Source organism: Charadrius vociferus, unplaced genomic scaffold (assembly GCF_000708025.1).
Source record: "Charadrius vociferus isolate BGI_N301 unplaced genomic scaffold, ASM70802v2 scaffold38, whole genome shotgun sequence".
Classification (NCBI taxonomy): Eukaryota; Metazoa; Chordata; class Aves; order Charadriiformes; family Charadriidae; genus Charadrius; species Charadrius vociferus.
This window is the reverse complement of record NW_009650176.1, coordinates 3575173-3600087: the sequence shown is the minus strand read 5'-3', so window position 1 is coordinate 3600087 and position 24915 is coordinate 3575173. Positions and strand designations below refer to the sequence as shown.

The window sequence follows — 24915 nt, the reverse complement described above, 5'->3', positions numbered from 1 at the left end:
GCAAAAAAATACTAAAATTAAAAGTGTGTATTCTATGCTATTATTTTCAGTATTTAACCCATTGTCGCAGCTGGGATTTGTGGCTGCTGTGTTTCTTGAAAAATGGACATGTCAAAGACAATTGCCAGTGTCAGACTCTAAACCGCTCTTTCATGATGGTCTGCTGGAAATAAAAATGCACTTAATTGTATTATGGATCATTGGCTTGAACATCCACGTGTGCCATCACATGCTGCAGAGGACGTGGGCACCAGGGTCATGACTCCTCTACAACCTCACCAGTTATAAGCATGGGAAAACTTGTCCATGATCCCTCCCACAAGTGATATAATTTCCTATAAGGGCTCCGGGTGCCATTTTAATTCACTAGTTCCCTCTTGCTTATCATTTCTTGCTGGCACCTATCAATGATGTAAAACCACATATGTCCAAGATTGATTGACAGGGGCCCAGATTCATTTTTCCAACCATGACAGTAAACATCTGTCTTGATAGACCGTACATTACTTCACTCGATGTGGTAAAGGAAGTGCTTTTACATTAAAGCTGGCCAACAAAGAGTAAACCTGAGTTTAAAATCTCCTGCTATTATTATCCACACGGCTGGTCACATAAGTCACATGCAATAAAGCATCTGGCCTAATCTCATTGCTGTTGTAAATTGGCTGATTAGATTGCTCCTGCCCTGTGTTCCTAGAGCTCCTGATCCTGATAGAAAAAAACCCACTGAGTTGGCATGCAAATTCTGAGGATTAGCTCCATAATGAAAGCTCAGTCAAGTTCATTCGGGGTTGAGGTGCCATTCGCTAGCTCTACTGCTCCTGCTTGTTATGAATTCATCTCAGTCATCTCTGGGCTCCCATCATCTGATAACCAATCCCAGTAGTCGACAAGTATTTCACAAAAAGTAACATTCTTCTTCCTTAAGGAAGACTATGCGAGTGACAGAGTTGTGACCTCCCAGTTGCCATGGTCATCCTCCTCAGGGCTTGGGTGCCAGAGACAGGACCCTGCACTGAAGCCCACAGGTGAAACCATTCCTGCGCTCCTTTCCTCTGTCCTTAGAAGCAACAGAGACAATAGGCTCCTCTCTAACCCTTGGGAAGGTTGATTTGGGAACCCAAATAGGGAGAGCTGGATCAAGAGTTTATTAACGAGGTGAAGTGCCAGGTAAATTTTATCAACTCTTTAAACCAGCTGCCTGTGGTTTTGACAATTCAATAATTTCACAGCCCCAGGGAAAGCATTTTCTTCCTTCTTTGTTTCTTTTATGCTTTGTAACAACATTTGCCTCATATTTTCTGCACTGCATTTACTTCTACCTACAGGTTTAAGACCTTTGCACACCTTCCAAAACTCTCGACTTCCCCGAGATTTCTACAGGGCACCAAAGAAGAATGTTTCTTGAAACACTTTATTTTGGATGCATTTCTCATGCTTCAGTAGTAAATGTGACATTTATTTCTTTTGTTAAGGGCTGCACAGATGGAGACATCCTGCAAGAGTCCAAAGGCATGTCAAAAACGCTCCTGATTAGCTTCAAACTCATGCACCAATATTATAAATAATTTCCTTTTCTGTTTTCTGCTTGAATATATGTATTATTCCTTCCTCTCAACCTTTGACAAAGAAATGGATCTTCAAGGTTTGACCAGCTGGTCCTGTGCTTGTTGGGAGCTTTCAAGCTTCACTGCATCTTGCAAAAAAAAATACGCACTTACATAAAGTAACTGTGGTGAACTGGAAACCTCAGGCTTTATCCTGAGAACATCTGAGACAGAGTGTACTGATATTTGGGATATCACTTGATTTACACTCCTGAAGTGTTTTTAACAACTTTTTTTCCCCCAAAAAACATGCATTTTTTTCCCCCTCGCCAATAGCACATTGAATCACAACATTTACCCATCATTTTATTTGGCTTTTCTGCTGCCTAAGCTAAGCCTCGCTAAATAAAACCAAGTCCAAATACGCTGCTCAGCAATCAGCGATTGTTTTTTAAACCTGAATGCATTCTGCTGACTGCTATCTAAACATAACTTATTTATTTTACCTTGGTAGAGCTTGATTTTCTCTCCGCAGCGGTCTCCCGCTGAAGGCCTGTGCATGTCCTCTGACCATCAGTGCCCCATGGCTTTTGTGTCGCTTCTGGGGAAAAAACACAGAGAAAGCAATGTTATTTTCAATGTCCTGAAGGAGACGAGTTTGAAAATGGGGGTTTAAATGGAGTGCAAGCAGGAGGGAAAAAGCTACTGTAAACGATCTGATTGCCCTGGGATCTTGTTTTGGGAGGGATCCTGTTTCTCCCCCTTCCCAGGAGCAGCACTTGAAGCACCCCTGGGATCCTGTTCCAACGATGTGTTCATGGACGGTCTCACAATGCATTCAGGGCTGATCCAAAGCTTGAATATCTCTGCTTTTGATTTCCGTGGCTTCAGGCATGAGGGTGGTGGAATCAGGGAAGATGGGAAACGCAGATTTCAACAAATGTCACTTTTGTGTAGTCTGCAGAACCGGGAGCACAAATGAGCACGTTAATGGGCTGGATGCTGCGAGTTTGATTTCATTTGAACTAAGTCACCTTCACATTTAGACAACTACAGTAATTTTAAATCATATTCACAAATGCTATTACATCATAACTTTTCTAGTTCAGTAATAACTATTGCATCAGTACATCAGTCTCTGTTTTTGTCACCTTTTGTTTTCTGTGGGCGCTAGCTTGTCTGCAGCTTTTTACACAGAGCTAATTTCCATATAACACGGAGCCTGGGCTATTGCAATGATGCATTACGTCTGTTGTCAAGAGTTTTGCCAGAAATTACGTTACTTTCTGCTTTGTAATAAGCATCCAAAATTAATTTTCAAAAATTCTCTATTTGGACTGAAATCTCTTGACATTACTGGCTGTTGCTTTATAGCAACAAGTCACACCACCAGTAAGACTTCTTTTTCTCTTTCACTTGGACAGCTTCCCACAGAAGTTGCTTATTTTTTTACTACACAAAATTTCATTTTTACGCGTAACGTTATATTAACAAAGGAATGTAAATCAGCTCTACTTTAAGAAGTGTTCATTAAAGCGTATTCACCATAGCACCATGGCTTCATCTCCCTAGGTGCAGCTAAGGAGTAGAAGGGAAAGAGGGGGAAGGTATCAGGTCTATCCTCCATCAAGAGATCTCCTTGAGCCCGCCACAGATCAGCAATCACAAAACACTAACAGGATGTTTTATGAACCTTCTGCTTGAATAAAGTACGCTAAGGTACACTTTAATACTTTATTTGCACAGCTCCAAGATGCCAGTGCCACTGTGTATATTCATAGCTAGCATGAAAATAAAGAGGTTTGCTCTTGTCAGTGAGCAAAAGAAGGTCCTGAGCAACAGAGAAAACAGCTGGACTCATTAGAGACAGTGTGGGGAAAAAAAGAGAATCCAGAAAATAGCCAGAGCAGAGAGCCCACTACACATTTTTTGGCAAAGAAATAAAGCACGGTTACAATCAGTGAAAATGCAATGAACCTGATCTGGGACTGGATCATGGTAACTGCTGGCACAAAACACAGCCAAGATGCCCTTGGAGCCTGCTCCTCACCCTCTTGTGGTACGCAGCGAGAAGGGGCTGCTGCACTTCCAGTGAAGGACTAAATCCACCTGCATCCACGAGCAGCGGGATGGGGGTAACTGCTGGGTCAGCCTTAGGGAAAGGCTATTCTCAGCGTATCACTACTCTGCTGAGTTCCATGCAAATACCTACGCAATGAAGAGCTGCTACATATGCTGTCTTATTCACTTTTTAAAACTAAGTAGGAAATAACTTGCAGAGAAGGATAAGGGAGAAATCATTGGATTGAATGGGCAAGACCTCAAAAAATCCAAAAGTTTGATAAGCAAAATGTGTAGATAAAGCAACAACTTCACCTAAGTTATGACTATTTTCCTCAAACACTGTACAGTAAGAAAACCACAGTTGTCTCAGATTGAGCTGCAAAGCTACAACAGGAGAACATCGACTTGTGAATGTCAACCAGTGCGCGAGGAAATCCAGAAGGCTGGCCGGAGATAAATCAGATCCAGACAGCCCTGTTTTGCCAGATGGCCTTTCATGAATTTCATTCAAATGTATTTTCTGAACATGAGAAACACTGAGTACTACAGGGCCAAAGAAGAACAAGTTGTCAAAGTCCACACAGGAGATTGTATAAAACATGTAAATTATTCTTATCAAAGTAATCTCCTGTAATTTGCAATAATCTGTAGGTAGGACCTTCCGATTTCACACAGATTCCTTGGAACAGATTAGTTAATTCTTGCTTGTTTAAAAAGTCGCTGTTTCTGGAGCAGGAGAGATAGGAATAAGTGAAGTGGAAAGAAGAAGAGGAGGAAATTTTGATGTTCTTTGCTAAATCATCCAGAGTGGAGTTATGCATTGCATTTTGTACCATATCCTGTGCAATGGCATTCTCATATTACTATGGGAATCCTATTGGTGGAAAAAACTCAGACTTTTGGCAAGTCATTTCAACTAGTTGCAGAGATAGATTAAATGGCACTGGTGGCAAAAGCTCTGGTATTTTTCATGATATTATTAACTCTGTTCTTGGAAGCTTCACATTTGTTAATTCATGTCAACAGAACAAGCCAAAAAAACCCCAAACTTCTTAAAAGAGCTTGAATCTGTGTTTGAAATGAAGACACTTCAGGGAGCACAAGGTTCTAGCTGAGATATGGCACATACAGAGGTTTTCATACAAATTCTTATTGCTGACAAAACACATTGCACTGTAACTCTTGTTACACAACAAAATGCAAAGTTCAGTTTTTCCCTGGTGCGAAAGCATGAAAGAAATGGCATTTCAAGTACTTTCCATCTCTGTGGGGAGTACGAGAGACTTATTTCTATCCGAGTTGAAATCTGGAGGATTTGGTTAACCTCCCCAGACTTTCCCTTCCCACCGTGACCCACCGCTCCAGCTTACAAACGGGAGATGCGATGAGGAATAGAGGAGCAGTTGTTGGCATGTGAACTTTGTCCTATTACATCTTCACTCTTTTTATTTTTTTCCCTCACAAATACTGTTTGTTGAACCAAACGATACTCTCCTTGGCAAGGCATCTGGACATCCGGCTACAGACCAGGGTTTTCCTAATTACGGAGTGCAGCTGGAACCGATTCTCCCAGTCTCGAGTGCCTGGATGTCTGCCTCGGGCCAACTGGCAGACAGCTCAGATAATGATTCAGAAAAGATGTACTTGTAAATCAGCTTGCTAAAACACAGATGGATTGCAAAGGTGAGGGTGCTGGTGAAAAATAGTGTACCGCGAATATTTGGCACGCACAGGACAGCCCACTTTGTAGCCAGCTGAGGTTTTGTACAAAACTTGAGACACACGTGAAAACAGCCCACGGATAATGCTATTTCGCCAGAGTTTCAGGCCTTTTCTAGACACATGCAGTCTGCCACGATAGAGGGGGCTGTTTGATGACACCCAGAGTGACACTGGGTAGAGCTGGAATGACTTGAGACCAGTGACTCTGGCCTCATCTCTGTTTTTTGTCATGACTCCAAGGGGACTCAGGCTGCCTCACAGGTCCATGGCACCCAGGGTCATTACAGTCCCCACGTCAGCACTTTTGATTGCCCAAAAATGCTCAAATTCCCCTCTCAGGACCTAGGAGCATTGAAAGCTTGGCTGCAGGGTCAGGCATCAGAGCAATCACCCAGCTGATACAATATCTTTGGCATCACATAAAACTTTTTTTAAAGTGTTTTTCTTCTTCTATACATTATTCCTATTGTAAATTATCAGCAGGTAAACCATATCATTAAAATCACACAATCATAGAATGGTTTCGGTTGGAAGGGACCTTAAAGCTCATCGAGTTCCCACCCCCCTGCCCTGGGCAGGGCCACCTCCCACCAGCCCAGGTTGCTCCAAGCCCCGTCCAGCCCAGCCTTGAACACCTCCAGGGATGGGGTATCTACCACCTCGCTGTGCAACCCATTCCAGTGTCACACCACCCGCACAGTCAAGAATTTCTTCCTAATATCTAGTCTAAATCTCCCTTCTTTCAGTTTAAAACCATTACCCCTTGTCCTGTCGCTGCACTCCCTGATCAAGAGTCCCTCCTCAGCTTTCCTGTAGCCCCTTTGGGGACTGGAAGGGGCTATTAAGGTCTTTATAAGGGGCTATATTTGCTCTTAGTGAAGCCATGTTGGCTGTCACCGATCACCTCCCTGTTTTCCATGTCCCTTAGCATAGTTTCCAGGAGGATCTGCTCCATGATCTTCCCGGGCACAGAGGTGAGACTGACCACCTGTAGTTCCCCGCGTCTTCCTTTTTTCCCTTTTAAAAAACCAACTTGGAAGAGTTCATTTCTACTTTATGCTGTTTAAAACATTGGATTTGTTTAAATTTTCTTGTGACTTATTTAATTCAAATACCTGAGGAAGCCTTGAGGAAAAGAGTGTCATCATTAAAGATTCACCACGCTCCCTCTCAGTAAGGGCTGGGAGAGATCATAATTCACTTCTTCAGATCTAAAGTGAGTCATCCAGAAAAACCATCCGGACATTTCAGATACATCTAAGATGAAAGCCAAGTCAGAATGAACATCAGAACCAAATCCACATCTCCTGATCTTCATGTGCCATAAAGAAAGAATATCATGAAATTGCAGAGATTATTGTCATCCAAAAATAAAACTGAACAATGAAGCTAAAGTTCACATGCTCGGTACTACAAGTAGAGACAGACAAATGCTGAAAATCCTATCTTATACCAAAGTCCCTGTTGATATTAAATTGATTTATAGGGAATCTACTGGTGAATGTTGTGCTTACTCGTCAGTGGAGAGAGTGATGTGTCTCCAGAAAGCCTTGGAATAGGCAGAGTCTTGCCATCCTTCAAGGACATTATCCTGAGCCTTCAGGAGCGATGTTAAGTTCAAGGAAGAGGTTGTGTTGTGTTGACTATGGTCTGAAGGCAGCACCCCAATGAAGATGGGGCACAGGCAGGGCAGGAAGGCAGCCCCATAGCCACATGGGGATTTTATTGTCACAATCTCATAAAAAATCACTTCAATTTCATCTCTGCAGGATTTGACATCCAGCTGCTCTCATGTAAGGAGAGACAGCAGTTTTCACTAAGATACTTAAGGAGCACACGATGTCATCCCGATAGCTCGAGCACAGCTAGAAACCGCACTGTACTTACCCATCAAGAGAGGATGACAGAGGGAGAGTACATCAGTCCTGTTAAAGCATCTTTGCTGAACTTATAAGAAGCAGCATGCACCTACTTACAATGGGGGTCAAACAGCAATATAGATTTAAAAGGGGAGAAAGCAGCTGCCAACTCTTTTCTTGAAATCTTTCTTGTCGTGAAAAGAGCCAAACCAATACAAACAAGTACCTTGCCACAAAAGAAAGTACTTGAACACAGTTGCACAAAGATAACAGTATTTTAAGGCAGCTTTATTGGGAAGATTTTCAAATCAGAGTAAGGAAAACAGCCTGAAATCATTTTAGTCTGAACAGGATTCATTATGTAAACAAAATAGAAAAATATTTTTTTAAGATGTCAGGATGGATTTTCTTCTATTACAAGTAGCATCATGAGATTTGTTAACTGAATTATCTTTCCCTGCTTGCACACCTTGAAGCTGTAGCCGGCTGCCTGCAGAGATGATTACAGGATCCGCCACAGAACGGACAAATGAGTTCTGGTCTGCTATCAAAAAGCCAGAAGTCGTAAATCTCTCATTATCCATGCTATTAGAAGCAAGGTGCTCATCAGGGGGCTAGAAAGAGCACTGGAATTATATCTTGAAACCCATGCATAAGAGAAAAATATTGTGTTTTCATTATGTATTGCTATTATACTTTATCTTCAGTTAATAAAATAAAGTGGGGAATCACCCCCAGCATATCCATCACACACACAGAGACAAAACTAAGTAGGTTCTTCACTTTCTCCTTTTTCCCTTTCTCCTCAACCTCCAAATTTTATTTCTTTTTCTTTACTTATTTTTTTAATTTTAAATGGTAAGGGGAGGAACACATTCCTAGGTTTCTCTAGGCAGCATAAACTTACACTGACAAATCTCAGTCCCTAGAAGCAGTGAGTGTCTCACCCAACCTGCCGAAGCCCAGCTGTGTGGACATAACTCAGGCCAAGGACTCAAATGGGAGTACACAGGAAGATTTAACTGACATAGGTTTGATTTCTTCAGTCTAAATAACGTGGTCTGTCACTGGAGCTCCCTGCTGGAGCTCCTCTGAGATCTTTATAAAATGTAGTAGGAGGGGAATGGGGAGCTCAAAGACAGGGCAGTAGAGGAATAATACCTGTAAGGCATGGAGAATTGTGGTGGATCACAAGGGATAATAGTTAATTAGCCAAATCATTCACTTTCATAATTTTTCTTCAGTAGTTTCATTGCAGAAATGGAAGAGATGACATAAATGTCACAGATTCCCATTCCTGTGGCAGGAGGAGGAAGAACTGGAGGCAAGGAGCATCCACCGAGCTCCCCAACGTGGACAACTCAAGCAACAGAGATCTTGAAGCCTCATGGTTCCCCACACTTTGATGACCAGTGGGACTGGCTTCCACCGATCTCTTTGCACTGCAATGCAATATTGTCCATATATTTCACCAGGATTCTGGGACATACTTTTGTCTAATTTGGACACATTTTCTTAAAAGGATTTTGCAAAGCTGTGAGAGATTGTGCATGAGCAGCAAAAAAAACCCCAAACTCTCCTTGAAGAGGACTATCCTCTAGGTAAGGTCAGGTTGGATGGGGGCTATGAGCAACCTGGTCTAGTTGAAGATGTCTCTGCTTATTGTAAGAAGGGGTGGAGACTAGATGACCTTTAAAGGTAGCTTCCAACCCAAACTATGCTATGATTCTAATCCTGGCAAACGTGATTGCTGTGTGATTGTCTATCCTCACACCAAGGTAAGGGGCAGCACAAGGGAGATGACACCTTTGGTTTCTCGTCAAAGTTCCTGTTCAGTGGCCATCTCATTTTTTTGGAAAGCTGCTGACACTAAAAAGTCATTTGGGATATTTATAAATAAGTCCTTCTGTGGGGCTTCAGCAGCTCTGGAAGCAGCATCTGCAGAGGAATCACCTGGAGGGGTTTTGTCCTGGAGCTGATGTTTGGGACCACGTGTGATTGGTGGCAACCAAGGCAGATTGATGGCAACCAAATGGAGATGAAGGGCTGATGGGTTCTGAAAGTCTGTCACCGGCCTGGCACAGGAGGCAGGAGAGGAGGAAAACCAAGAGCAAGGAGGTCTGCTCTTTCATGTAAGAAATATGTAACGTTGACTTTTGAGTTAGATCAGCTTGAATAAAACATTTAAATATGAACACTAGATGTGCCAGAAGTTTGCACAGAAAAGAAGGCAGACCAGAGATAGAGACAAAGAAAAGAGGAGAGTCCAAGCAAAATCAGCATTTCAATGTTTCAGGTTCCACCTATCTCTAATTTTAAGGCATTCTGGATACTACTCCTGGTTCAGATCCCTGCACTGAGATTCATTAGTACCGACTGTAACATTATTTGGCTTATTGACCACTAAGCACCTAATGTACTTTCAAAATAAAGATGTGACTAGCAGAAACATTTCATACAGAAAGAGCTATTGGAAAGGATCCTCCACCACTCTCAATCCACATTTTAATGATCACGTCCCTTTCTGAGAGTACAAGAACGTTTAAGATAGCCAGAAAATTCTTAAGTGACCGTAAACATGACAAATACTATGTGTAAGCAAACAAAGGAAAAGCAGTTCTGCAGCCAAACATTATATTTATGAAGAGTTATTTTAGTGCTATTATGTGTATTCATGTAAAGGTCCTAACATGCACAGAATTTGACGGTAAGAATGGGTTTTGTAAATAAAAATTCCACCCGTGTTACTCAGAACTGGTAGCAATTACAAACCAGGCACATTTGCCTAAAGCTGCTTATGCGTAATAAGAGCTGGAGGTAATTGTTTGGCCTCAGCAATTCAATATTTCTTACATTTATCTGCTTTTGTAACAGCACAACTTTAAGACAAGAAACTGTAGAGAAGACAAGAGCAAACCTGTGCACTGCCTGTTATCCATGCATTTTATGACTCAATATATATCCTGCTGCAGGGATTTTTCACCATGCTTTTGCTTAACAATGGTATTTGCTTTATTGATTTTTTTTTTTCCTTTTAATACCCTTAATACAGTGGTGGCTCCAGAAAATGATGTGTGCTGTGGGTACAGATGCTTTTGTCAAGACATCAAAGTAGCGATTCCAACACACATCTAAATTAGACCAATTTTGTTTCCAAAACAAAGAAACAGGATGTTCACAGGAGCCAAATTTGACACTGAACGATTTGTACAACGGAACTAAACTCAGTGGAGCACCAGTCATGCCAGATTTAATATAGACTTTTCATGTTACTTTTGTATAATAGAAGCATTCATTTTTGTGCAATACTTGGAATATTATTCCTTTCTGGAAAGTCTTTCACATTAACTGCTGTGATTACAGACATAAGAAACTGCTTGATAATAGGGGATGCAGTGGGCTCGAACCAAGAGAAAACAACATCAGTGTTCACAGGATAAAAACACAATAGCTGAGATTTAAATAAGTACGAAGCCTGAAAAGTTAAGTTTCTAAGTCACTAGTTTGATCACAAAGTAAAAAGTTTTATTTTGTATAATTTAAAAATACCATTGAGCTCCCACTAATTTCAGTTGCCACTGACTTGCCTTGCCTCTAAATCTAATGACTTTTCACGCAGTTGAACTTAGTAATTATTCTACCACATAAAACTTTTGGTCGGTGAAATGATACCTACATTTGCCTTTTGAAGAGAAATTGAAAAACTGATCTCAATTCATAGCGTGCTTTTACCACGCAGCTGCGATTTGTTTGATCTCAGAATTAGCCCTTTTGAATTCCATTGCAACAGGTTTAGAAACACAAATCGTGCTAGAGATTAAAACAAAAATGTAGTAATACAAACATAAAACAGGGCATGGCGGATTTTGGTTTTATCACCAGATTCAACAGAAGATGACTGGTAATTGCTTTTGTTTGTTCGTTTGTTGAATCGCTCAGGCTTTCAACTCGGAAATGGAGGGTGCAGAAGAGCTTGGAATCGATGAAGCGCTCAGAACCTTAATTTTTGGCATCTTTTAAACACTGGTGGCAAGGAATGACATTTAGAGTTCTCAAGCTCTCTGTTGGCTGTGGATGTCACCGGAATGAGAAGGGGAAGGGCTGGGATCTGCCAGCACCCACCGGCCGAGCAGCGTGGCCGGACCAGGCAGCCGTGGCCGCCCTTCCAAGAAGCAATAACCTGCTGCCTAGCAACAACCCAAAACTCGTGATTGTTTGTATATTCCATTTCTTGTGCAAAACTAAAACCTCAGACCCCAAATTATTGCATTCAGCACCATCAGAGCTGAGACAGACGGATAAGAAAATGCATTTTCCTTTACTTGCTGCAAGACTTCCTTGCTCTAATGTGTTGCAGTCGTAAAATAGACACACAGTCCCCAACTCATTTTGATGCCAGACCAATCGGGAAAATATTTCAATATGTGAATAGTTCTTTTCACAATAGTCGTCCCCTGGGATCTATTTCTACAAATAAAGCAATTCACATACCTATAGTCACTAAGACTCATTCAGGGCCAAACACAAAAGGTCATGTTCACGCTGGCATAAGCGTGCTGGACAGCATGACAAACCTGTGCTTGCAGGAAGGTTGTCCCTGTGGTTTAGAAGTCCTGATTTTGCCTAATTATTATTTCCTATAAGTGAAACCATTAAAAAACGAACAAACAAAAACCCCTCCCACAACCCTTTTGTGCTGTGCTCTCTACTTGTATCAAATTTTTAGCCTGATTTCCAGAAGGAATTTGATTCATGCCCTGTCCTTCTGTCTGTCCAACCTGGGGCTTTTGAGCTTGACTGTTTCAGCCAACATGACAGAAGGGTCGATAGCTGACCTCCGACAAGCTTACTGCAAAAATCAATGGCTTTGTAGAAACGAGAGGCTGCCACAGAGAGAAGTTCACCGGCTCTCCCCTGTTTGACCCACGGGCACACGTACCAGCCAGGCAGGACACCCCTAGTGCCACATTGCTGGTGGTGGGTGCTGGTCCTTGTCCCGGCAGCAGTGAGGAGGCACAGGGGGGCACAGGGAAGAAGGGATGGGGTGAGGAGATGAAGGGAAGAGGGAGCAGCACCAGGAAGAGAATTGGGTCTTGGGGCACCAACTCATGGGCTTGGTCTCTTTCTTGTTAGTCTGTATTTTCAATTTCATCTTTTTGTTTTCATTATCTAAAAAAGTCTAGAAATCTCATGCTAAGATTATGGAAACTGAGAGGCTTAAAGAAAAGTTAAGTGCTGGAGGCCGATCTAATGATGCCATAACTGCTTGACCCCAGTATTGCTGTACCTTAGACATAATCATGTACAACATCTGTCCTCTTTAAAGTCACATGGCAAATCATTACTGGAGTAGTTACTTCCCTAAATGTGCCTGCTATGAGAGACGCAGCATTGGATACCCAAATTTTACTACAGAGAATACCTGGAATAATGCCATGGGAAGTAATAACTGAACAGTTTAGGTGAGTATAACGAAATGCTGAAGTAACTACCAATCGAAGGCAAAATTAAGTTGTTACGGATGATTACCACCACCACTTTGTTTGTCCTACAGTTGTTCTGTTCAGCAACAATCTCTGATCCAGAGCCAACACATAAGCCATTAAATAATTTAGCTGCACTCTTCATCCAGCACAGCTTCCCCATCCAAATTCTGACCCCTCTCAATTTCGGTCTTTCCACTGTGTGCTCTGGGATCCCAAAGGTCTCTTCAGGTCCACCAGTTACAGGAGATAGACTGCTGAATGTGCTTTCAAAAACCTCTTCGGTCATTATCGATATTCTCTCTAACATTAACTGCCATTAAATCCTCCAGCTAGAAGCTGCAGAATGACCTATAGGACATTACCAAGCATTTTCAGGCTTAACAAGGAGTACACTAAGAGTTCACAACCCCATACTGGAGACACTGATGCTCAGGTGGGACGTGACCAGGTGGTGATCTGTCTGAAGCCAAGAGCAATGAACTTTGCATTGAGAGCAGGGAAGCTTCATCCTTCTGCAGAGAGCCAGCGCAAGCCTGGATGCTTTGGCAAAGGAGAAGTTCAGGTGGAATTTCCTTTTACGAAAGGTTCAGCTGGAAATTTAGTTTGGACATAAAACTCTACAGCCTACCTACATTGCTATGGTCCTCATGCAAAACGTATCTTAGGGTCTCTGCTCTCTGTTTTGGGGTGGTTCACAGCTGAACTCTCTCATGATGGAACACAACTCTCCCCCCTCATGCTCTCTTACCCAAGCAAAACTGCCAAAGAAAAATCCCTTGGAAACCGTGGGCATTTTATGGAATGGGTTGCAATTATTAACCCGACCTCCTTGCAACGGCCTTGCATATACAGTGTGCCAGTGGATTACTCACGGCCACTTGCATCAGGTTACTTAGTTAATATGTGTATTGGCAAAACACAGTAACTAGTTCTACCTGGCTCCTGAATCCTTGTGAAAAAACAGCTCCCACGTCTTCACCACACGCCCATATTGATAGCATTGCAGAATGGTTTGAGTTAGAAGGGACCTTAAAATTCATACAGTCCCACCCCCTGCCCTGGGCAGGGACACCTCCCACCAGCCCAGGTTGCTCCAAGCCCCGTCCAACCTGGCCTTGAACACCTCCAGGGATGGGGCAGCCACAGCTTCTCGGGGCAACCTGCCCCAGGGGCTCACCACCTGCACAGTCAAAAATTTCTTCCTGATATAAATCTCCCCCTTTTGGTTTAAAACCTTCACCCTTTGCCCTATAGCTCCCCTCCCTGATCAAGAGTCCCTCCCCAGCTCTCCTGGAGCCCCTTTAGGCACTGGAAGGGTCTCTAAGGTCTCCCTGGAGCCTTCTCTTCTCCAGGCTGAACACCCCCAATTCTCTCAGCCTGTCCTCATAGCAGAGGTGCTCCAGCCCTTGCAGCATCTCCGTGGCCCTCCTCTGTACTCCTGGGGTAATCTCAGGTAACTAATGGAATACTGTGGGTACACTCTTGTCTGTCACTCTGCTGCTGGGCCCGCACTTTCCTGTTTTAGGATGGTGTCCTGGCTAAATTCCCAGTCACAAAACCACTGCAGGTGGCTGCGAGAGGCCAGTGAAGTACTTCGTTTCCACCAACCATGATGTTCCTCCTTCCAGAAACAACAATTCCACTTCTCCAAGTAGCCTGTACTCTCCCTCCTCCTTTCTCACAACTACATCCTCTTTTTATCCTAATTTTCTTGAACCAATAGGCTCAGGTAGATGTCTTTATTGGATTACTTGGAGTTACTTTGGGTAACTTTCAATGCTTTTTAGGACAGGGTGGGGTTTTGGCTGTTCTGCTGTTTGCTTTTTTGTTTGTTAAGGAGATTTTTTTATGTCCATTCAGAAATGTTATCTTGGGGGCTTTTAAGTCCCAAGGCAAAATGGATAAGAGCTTGGCCTTTGCTGGAGCACATGCAAACACGTGCTGAGAGCACTCCGACAGCTGCTCCGCCATGAGGAGGCAAACAGGGTCACAAACCAGTAACATTTTATTTTAAACCATGGACACTGATTTTCCTGTTGGAGCTGAGAGATCTTGTATTCTATTTTCCATGATCCACACACGCAATTTGGTTGGTGAGAATGGTAAACAGATGTGTATACACAGGTATTGATTCTATAGAGTACTGCATTATTCAAGAGAGCTGAAACTAAAAGGCCAATTTTTACAACAGAAGTATTTACCATAAACTAAAATCCCACCAACGGAAGCCAACTTTAGAGCATTAGCATGAAATTCATGTGTTGCTTTAACCACTCAAAAGACTAAGCTCATATAATGGCAAGAAAGAAAAAGCAAATTCAGGGCTACTCTTTTGTACATAGCTTAATGCACCCTGATAATCACAACCCTACAGCACATACTGGTGGTACCCACGGACCCATGCTGCTGGGATAGCACCATCGGTGGGCACAACAGCATGCTTAATCTTACGTTCATTTGGGTTCAAGGTTTTGGCCCCCTTAAATAGACCAAAACACAGGCTTTCAGGATATTGCCTTTAAAAAAAAAAAAAAAGAAAATAAATTCAATATATTCATAAGTAAGTATACTATTTGAATGCTTAGCAGGATAGAAGTCATCTATCATGTAAACAAAGAAACAAAAATTTCAGCAAGTCATTCATGGTATTTTAAATAAAAGGGCAAAAATGCTTCTCATAGCCTAGACTGAAAACATTGTTTGGGAAGATCAATCTAGTCTATGTCATATTGATTTAAGATCGTCCTATTACTCTAAAGGTATTATTGCATTAGTTAGAGTAATATTGGGATTAACACCTTGGCCAGAATGTTAATGCTGGTAGGTATATAAATGCAGATTTATATACTTCATTCAACATTTAAGGAAAGTTCATTAATCCACAATTAGGCAGTGGCTTATTGCTTTTATTTATTTATTTACTTAATGTTAATAAAGTACTGTAACTGCGCACAAAATGTGTCTGTACCTTGGGTATAAGTTCTGGCTGTGGCAGCCATAGTGACAGCACTAGGATTTTCCCAGGATTTTCAAGGTTTGGGGATTTAGGGCTTTTTGGAGGGGGGGCTGTTTTTTGTTTGGTTTTGTTCCCCCACCTCCCCCCGACAGCATTGCCAACTTAGTTCCCTGTTGCTTTTAAAAAGTACTAGCCAATTCAATAAGGTGCTGTTGACTTCCCTGAAACTAGCCAAGGGCAAGTTCCACTATCTCCAAAATTTATTCTTCCAACCCCTCTGGTTTTCTACCAAAGCTTCCAGTTAGCGGTCACTTACTGGCAGAGCTGGATTCACATCTGGAATATGCGAAACCCAAATTATTATAACTTCACACTCGGATTTCTGGCATAAACTCCTCCTTTGGGGAACCAACCCCAAGGTTAGCTCCATCAGACTGGGTCAAAACTAATAGAGAAAGGAGCGGGGAAGAGAACCTACATAGCATGAAGCAATGCTGTAATAAAATACGGTATTTCCTTGAATGAGGAGTTTCCAATACCTTCACCTACAGCAAGTTATGATAACAGCCGCTGCTTTGTATGAAGAAATAAACAGCTTTATGTTACTGACCTCTATCACATATAGCCATGAAATCAGAGTGCAATGGTAGTTATTTGCTGCTTTTTAGATATTCATTTCTCTTCCCCGGTGCTTAAGAGGGCTAACCGAAGGCAGCTTATACTAGATTAGGCTCCCAACACCTTCATGCATTATAGACTTCCAAATACAATTTTTCCCTCTCGGAAGGGGAAAGCGTCGAGTCATTTCTCTTAAAGATCTGATGGAGGTTATTGCTCATAAAAAGAAAAAGGCAGGTTCAAGGCAGGGCTAAGTGAAACACAGCCAGGCGGCTGCAGCCCCGGAGAGCAGCGCCCGAGTCTCCCTGGGACTGGGGCTCCCGGCTCCCCTGCTTTGCTCTGCTCACCCTTTCCTGGCTTAAATCAGCCAGGCACTAGCAGCTTATCCGAGATCATAATGTGGATTAACAAGGGCTCATCGGATGGAACCGTGTGCCAGAAATAATTATGGCTTAAAATGCAAGAGCCTGGCAGGAAGGGATTGTCATTTGTGAAGCCAGTCCGTTTAATGGAGAAATAACCCGCATATTACAGTAGAGGATAATTTGGCAGTTGCAGTTTCAGTGGCTCAGAGACATAAAATACAGTCTCATCAATGTGTAAGATTAGAAGTAATTAGCCCCTATATGGTAAAGTCATCAGTTAGAAACTAGACTCCATCTGGGGACTTTTTGTAATGATGCCTCAGGGACAAGTAAGATGGGACCTTTGACTTACACGATTTGGAAGGGACTGAGACCTAATTAAATCCTCAAAGATGCAGTAACTGCAGTAAAAGGGATTTTTAAATATGAAACATATTCCCTTTCTCTAAACAAACTAGGTATATTACACTCTGGAACAGTAAGAGAATTAATCAAAAGGCAGTGAGCAAACAGCTGCTGTGCGGCTGCCAAGTAGAAGATGATACAGGATTATACAGAATTGAAGAACATTTAATAAGAATTGAAGAATATTAATAGTTCTTTTTTTAAGGATAAAGTTTTATTTAATTGTGGTGAAAACCAAACACGCAAATCCCATCGTAAATCCAAGAGAGTATGGTTTTTCTAAAATCTGTTTCTCCAGATGCATGTTATAATAACCACTGATTGCCTTAAATAAATAAAAGCTAATTGTCTTGCAGAAATAATATACAGTTTACTTTTTCACTCATTACAAAAAAACCCCAAACTTGCAGCTTTTCAAAGAGGGATACACAGAGCTATTATATTTTTGCTACTGAGTTCCATTAAGCACTTACCATCTTCCATTTTCTTAAAAAGGTTTGGCACTTTGTACTGGAGAAACGAAAAATTTTGAGTTAGTTTCTCAGCAATGATTGCCTCATTTACATGATCTATCTTCTCCCAAGAAGAAAAAAAAAAAAAAATCACTGTATGATATTAACATTTTTCTACCATAACTCAATCTTCTGCATTTTGTCAATGCAGAGCTGGATCATTAAAGCCTGGAAGCTAAATGGAAAAGTATTTTAAGGACAGGAACTAAGAGCAGAGCAACAGAAATGTACTGATCTCAAAGAGAAAAGAGTACCAAAATGATGCGTGTAAGTTTACACGCTTCATCATGCTGCTTAAAAAGACTAATTAAAACAGCAAACTCATATATAGACAGGTCAATGCTAAAAGAAGTCCTAAACCTCCCCTAGCGCAACTTGAGGCCGTTTCCTCTTGTCTTATCACTTGTTACTTGGGAGAAGAGACCGACCCCCCGTCGCTACCGCCTCCTGTCAGGGAGCTGTAGAGAGCGATAAGGTCTCCCCTCAGCCTCCTCTTCTCCAGGCTGAACACCCCCAGTCCCCTCAGCCGCTCCCCGTAAGACTTGTCAATTCACTGTTTTAATCTACCATAAAATGTCTGTGAAACTATACACTATTTGGGATTGCCTGTAGAACTGTGAACTCGATAATCCTTATTTCAGCCAGACTTGGTGAAAGGATATCAAACCAAGCCTCCAGCTATAAATACATTATCCCATACAACACATCCACAGTCAACTCTACAACTAAAACCACGTTATTAGCATGATGCCCGAGACCATTCACTTCACAAAAAAGCCCCATACAAACCAGCTACTGACAATAAAGAAGTCACCACGGCATCTCACTGGGAATTCATAGAGCCATCATAACTCAAATGCTGCCATGCTGAGCTATGAAAATAAACCAGCCATCATAAGCATTTCAAAATGGATTAGCATTTTCCTTTAACTAAGTGTACACATATTAAATGGTTTCTCCTCTGCGCAATAGGGTTGACACTATTTGGTCTGATCCATGTGTCCTTTCTCTGGATATCCATCTGTGCATAATGCGGTTCCAGCAGCAGCTAGATCAAAGAAGTTCAGTGGGCTTTTTCTTTACAAGAAAAGAAAATGTAACCACTTACTCTGTTTTTAGTAGAAGAGCATGATGAGCTTGATGGCTAGTCCATCACCACGAGAAAGATCAATAACAACCTAAATGCTCAAGTATTTCAAGCATTCAGGTGACCTTTCAAGAGGATTTCAGTTCAAAAAACACAATATGAGGAAAAGGTATGGATTTTGGAATTCATCTTGTATCCAAAGCCTTTGCTAAATGTCTCTGAGAGATTGCTAGAAATGTAAAATAAACAGCGGTGGGGATCAAAGCTAGAAAAAAACGAATTAAGGAAAAGGTGAGCTGGTGTCCAGCCCATGATCTGGGTCAAACAACATATATAACTATTTGTCTTTGATTATCTATGTTGGAAATACCACTCAGCTTTCAGAAGGAGAGTGATCTCTCCTCAGATAGTTGGTTAGACAAACCAGAAAGATGGAGGTGGGCACAAGAAAAAAAAAAAAAAAGAGAAACCCCTCATAGAATAAATAGTCCCACCCTAATAGAGCAGTACCTGTGCAGGAAAATGCAACGGAGAGAAGGAAAGAGGAGAGCTTTACTGGGAAAACTCTGGGGACTAAGGAGGACGCCTGCAAAGAACGCCCGGCTCCATCCATACCAGAATAGAACAGCACAGTTAATGCTTTTAAAGCTGAGAGAGTTTTCTTGGTTAGTTTTTTTTGTTTGTTTGTTTGTTTTTTCCTTTTTCCAACTAAAAGCTGAAGAAAAGTTGGTTATTAAAACCTCTGTATCTTTGGACAGAGTGGAGAGGGAGAGTCTTCGGTTAAAAAAAGAAAATAATTGCAAAGAACAGTCAAGGCAAGTAAGACTGCATTTATACACAGAGCATAAAAATAGCAATGCTAACTGCGCGAGATGGAAGAAGCATACATAGTGTAGAAGCGCTGAGTAATCCAGAATGCCTGTTTATTTTTGAAAAGGGGATATTGATATCACAGGCATCTCAGAAATATGATGGAATTAAGATAAATCACTGAACACCACGAAAAAAAACCCACCAGTATAAATTACATAAAAATGACAGAAGAACAGGCTGACAAAGGAGCAGAGCCAAGAACCAAGGAAAATATGCAGTAAACTAGGTAAATAAACAAAATACACACAGCACTACCTCAAAATCTCCTTAAACTCAATTTCCATCCTAAAACAGCAGAAGTATACTAAGAACCGATATTTTCCCAGAACGGCCCAGAGAGGGGACCATTACTGCAAAATATTGACACTAAAGAAGTTGGGACTTGTCAGCAAAAGTCAAAAAAAGAAGCAATATGGTAGAGATCTACAAAAGCCTAAAACAGCTTTCATAAGATGCATTGGGGGAGTTATGGGGAGATGCAAAACTAGCGGGTAGATACACACATGTTCGAAGGTATTTTTCCTGGACAACACATAATTAAACTGTGAACCTAAATCACCAGAATCTGGATAACGATATAACTTGCTCTGACGCAGTGTTGCTGTTATGTTCCCATCACAGGGCTTCTATACAAGATACCATGGGCACCCTGTAGAAATATTTTGGAAAATAAGACCTTAAGAAATAACGTAACAGTGGGTTTGGGGTGGGTTTTTTGTATTTGGGGGGTTGGTGGGATTTTTTTTTGTTAGGGTTGGTTTGTTTGTTTTTTTACAGACCAGACTTCTTTTTTTTTTACTGATATTGAAAGCCGTAACGACAGTAAACTCCTCTACACAGCTAAATGGTGTATGGCAAGCAGTCATGAATGTGAGCGACTGCAGTATTTTACTGTGAGAGGACGCATCTAGGAGATTAACTCGCCTTTCACATAAAGAAAATCTGCAAGAAAACTCTACCTTTTCCAAGGAGTAAATTGTTCAAATAACTCCATTACGCAATTATTTTAGTATGTATAAATTGCAAAAAAAAAAACCAAAACCAAAACCACCCCACAACAAAAGGAGTTCATAGCTGCTGTTCTCTTTGATGTGTATTTACAGAGGAATTCAATAAATTAACAAAACAGAAACAAGTTTAGAAGTTCCACTTCAAACTTATTTGTGCCAAAACAACCTGCACTGGGCTGAAGAAGAAATCTCTGCTCTAAAATAAAAGCTAAGCTGTTTATTGAAAAACAAAACAGCACATCCAAGGCTTTTGCCCATCGCATATTTTGGGAGGATACTCTGGAGAACAAGGTCATAAGTTTCACAGTCTGTATTGCTGTTGGGAAGCAATGACAGATTTATTGTAAAGATTTGTCAGCAACAGCAGTGAGGTCACTGTGCCCCGATACGCAGAAAATGTTCATCTACCTGTAACCCTGTTACAATTGCAGGCTAAACATTTCCTTCCCCAACCCTTTGGCTTGAGAAAACATGTATTTACCTTATAAAGCAGTAATTCTGCATCAACATTCAGCTAATTGGAGGTTTACTGTCATTAATTTAGATAATATACATTCATCTTACCAAAATAGCTTCTAGCAGCTTCTTTAATTTAACCTTTCTTTTAGCCTTCTTTTTTTACTGTCACACAACTAGCAATTCAGTGCTCACAAATGACCTCCCGGGCCCCAATCATGCCAGAACAATCAATGGGAGAAAATTCATAAAACGGATTAAATTCTACAGCGTTCGCTTTGATGAATTAGTGGAATTTGTTCCCTTTAGCTGCTCAGAGTTAATCTTTGATTTTTAGCCGAGTGCACTGCATTGGAAAGAGTAAGCTAGGAATGCGTATTTTTGTTACTCATATAGCTTTAGTTGAAATAGAGCCCCAGTGTCCATGGCAGCAAAGCCAACTTTTAAAGATTTTTTGCTGTTCATCTCTGTTATCTTGCTACTTAAAGCAATATATGAGGAGGAACTGCCCATGGCAAAGTGTTTCTGTATAAAATTTGAGATTATTATATTATACTATAATGATTACACTTTCCTACCTGGTGTCACACCATGAAAGAATGAGGCACAGCTGAGGATCATTTTCCCACAAAGCTTTAAGAGTGGCAAATGATCCCAAAGTAAAAAATTAAGTCCATCACCGCAAATCACATGACATGTTTTGTTCAACGTAAAATTATTATTCACCATTTAAATTAAGGATTGCAAGGGAAATTCATTCTGAGCTTTTTCCATTTCCCTCATACACACAATTTGGCTAATGAACCAAGAAACCAATTAGTGAAACATCTCAATTTATAGCAGGTTGAGGTAATCTTTAGCTGGGGCACAGTTAAAACTCCTGCACTGTGAAAAGAAGACTTTTCATCTTCAGAAACAGCACTGTGGAGTTAATGAGCCCTCTTAATACAAAGCATCACTGATGGCACCTTTGCCCAAAGACAGAGACTTCACCTCTCCCCAGCAGCACCTACCAGGAAGCAGCAGAATTTGGGTAAAATCTCCACACATATACAGCATTTTCTTTCTGTTGACACTTTGTGGATCTTGGTTTATTTTAGCACACAGATGCACAGTCCGTGGTGGTGCATGGCAGAGGTTGGATGTCTACACAGAGCCATGGTTTTGGGAGAAGCTTCATTTTCGTGTAGCAGTTGTCCTCCTGCACATACAGTCCCCTCTTACCGCCATGCCTCAGTTTTTGCATCCAAGGCATTGTGCTGGAGACTTTCTCCCAATCTGCAGCCCTAATCACCAAGGAGGGCTGCTCAGGCTGACCTGAGCCTGTGCCTTGTGCGTGGCTGAGGAGAAGGACTAACATAGAGGCCATTTTCCAGCTTCTAGCACTGAGCCAGGTGTATCCTCTGAGGTGCCCTGGTCCCACAAGCCAATGGAAGAAGCCTCACACTTTAGAGACAAGAGGTTTGAGGATGCAAAGAGAGGAGGTGGAGGGAACAGCGCTCAGACCAGCTGATGGGCCAAGGGGGAGGGCATATCTCAACTCCCACCTTCTTCCCAGGTTCTGGGATCCACAGCCCAACCCACTCCTCCATGTCAGGTGCCTCAGATAGTTTCTCTAGTTATAAGTAAATGGCTCATTAAAGGGCTAAAGAAACAGGAGATGGATTCTAGACCTGAGATTGAGAAGTGTATTTTCCCAGTTCCCAGAAGAAACCCATAGTCAGGCTGGAGGGTGGGCCAGGTAAAACAGTAGAGAGTTCATGGGGTAAAAGAAAGCACATAAAGGAATAGGGGAGGCAATCCACCGCATGCGTTTTGCACTACAAAGTTATTTCAATAAAGTACATTAAAAACTAAGAAACAAGAACTGCGGCCCAGATATTCCCACATTTCTTCCATGGGGTTTCCATCCTACTACCGCCTGTTTCTTAACATTGTGTTATCACCCTTGGTTAAACTCATTCAAGATATATGTTCCGTACCAGAGAGGCATGTGTGCACAAGTTCAAGATACGCATCAATTACTTCTTCCTCTATTAAACTGTATCAAATCCTCACACACCAACTTAGGACCCCAAAATATTTCCCATCTCCCAACCTTCCTATCACTCTTCACACTCCTCGATACCACCCTTGACATCCAGAAGTCAAATCCAATCCCACCTCTTCATGCATCAGCCCGAATGTCTTGCAGCTGACTGGGGTCTCAGAGGAGGAGCTCACCTGGGCTGGAAGAGTGGTAGAGTCATTGGGACACAGCAGGGACCTCCACAAGATGTGGATATTTTTTTTCCAGGTACTGCCTGTATGGAGGCATTTATCTCACACAGCTCAGTTAAGTACCTCTATGAAGGCATGTGGGAGCAACCCATCCAATATTCTAGTAGCACTATGGTGTGTGCTTCACAGTTTGGGAATCCCAGGTTGAGGGGAGTTTAATTTCAACAGGAGAGCACTCCCAGGGATGGTCCTCTGCTGTTACCCTTCCTCGCAATTGCCCCGTGCAACCCCAGCTGGAAAAGGAGAGAAGCAAGAGAAGGAAAGCACTTATACTGGAAGTGGAGCCTGACACATGCACATTTAATGAGTCCCAGAATTGGACACAATTCAGAAGTTGTATATAGACAGACGCAGATCGCTACAAACAAGGAGTGCAAGAAATAATTTGAACTACTCAAACATTATTGAGCTGCAATCAACTAATCACTTAGGAAAAAGACCAAGAGTCACGAACAGCTTAATGTAAACATCTTTTCAGCATGCAAGAATAGGCAAAAAGGAAAACAAGTATTAGGCTGCATAAGGAACAGAATGCATTATGGCAAGTACAGTAGCACTAAATATAATCTAGTGGTATGCTGAAGTACTCTGCCTAATACTGATTCTCCTCTGTACAATTTTAATGGGACCTAAGTTGTTTAGATATACCTGTTATTTTTAGCCTTTAGGTACTAGGTGCTCTTATAGCAACAATTTGGTAATGGGCAATAAATATGGGAGGCTTAATTTTTTAAACTCAGTGCCTCAGTAACCCCAAGTTTGCTGAAAAAAAAAAATATTTAATTCAAATTCAACTAAGAGTTCCTCTGAGTCTTGGGCTCGATTTGATGCGAGGTGGTAGAAGTCAGCCACTTCCTTTTTACTTAGAATAGTAAAGAAAAAGGAGAATGAATTTGACTTTATTTACAGCAATGGTAATATTATGGGAAGCATGAGACTTGGTAATTGAGTCAGGAGTAGAATTGGAAGTCTCCTGTGACAGCATGTAATTGTCAGAGCTCCAGCTAAATTCAGCGGACACGGATTGAAGTAATATTTTGAATACCTGGATAGCACCTGTACCAAACCTGGCCTCTAGACCTCTAGAGATTTGCTTCTCACTGCATTTTGGTCCTTCCGTTTTAATATAGCAAATATTAACCAGAAAACTGTATGGGTAATTCTCCATTTCATGCTAAAAATATTTCATATGTAAGTGCATAAAAAATTCCATCCCCTAGCAACTGTGAGATTCCTGCTTGAAACGGTGATGGGTAAGATGGGGCTCCGGGAATGTTAGAGTCAAGCAAGGATTCTGTGGTTGTGAAATTGTTGGCAATTAGGTCTGATCACTGGCTGCACATGTTTTTGCTGAATACGTTAGGATTTACTGTAGAAATTGGCCTGAAGTATTACCGAATTCCGGGACCCCTGATTAAAATAAACTGCGCTCAAGATACATGTACTGCAGAGAGACCCTCGAGTCCAGGGAGAGCTCTGCACGAGCGGGAAGTGTCAGACACCAGAATGACAACAAATTAAAGAAATGAATCGTCTCAGGAAATATTATTGCTGGTTTCCGAAAACAAGCGAAAACGCAGTTGCTACCTGAGGAGCACAAAGGGGAAGAGAGACAACATCAAAAGTAATAAAGCGGAGTCTGGATGTGAGTAAGAGGCAGAGAAGCTCACTGAAG

The 24915-nt window shown here is 41.7% G+C and overlaps 1 protein-coding gene across 1 annotated transcript in view; it reads right to left on the bottom strand.

Moving 5' to 3' along the window:
• Positions 1–24915, bottom strand: part of LOC104293259 (chromosome unknown open reading frame, human C10orf90) — a 69441-nt gene that overhangs the window by 33648 nt on the left and 10878 nt on the right. The window contains exon 2 of the mRNA XM_009892749.1: positions 2054–2148. Coding sequence (XP_009891051.1) covers positions 2054–2148 — 95 coding nt within the window. The remainder of the gene's footprint in view (positions 1–2053; positions 2149–24915) is intronic.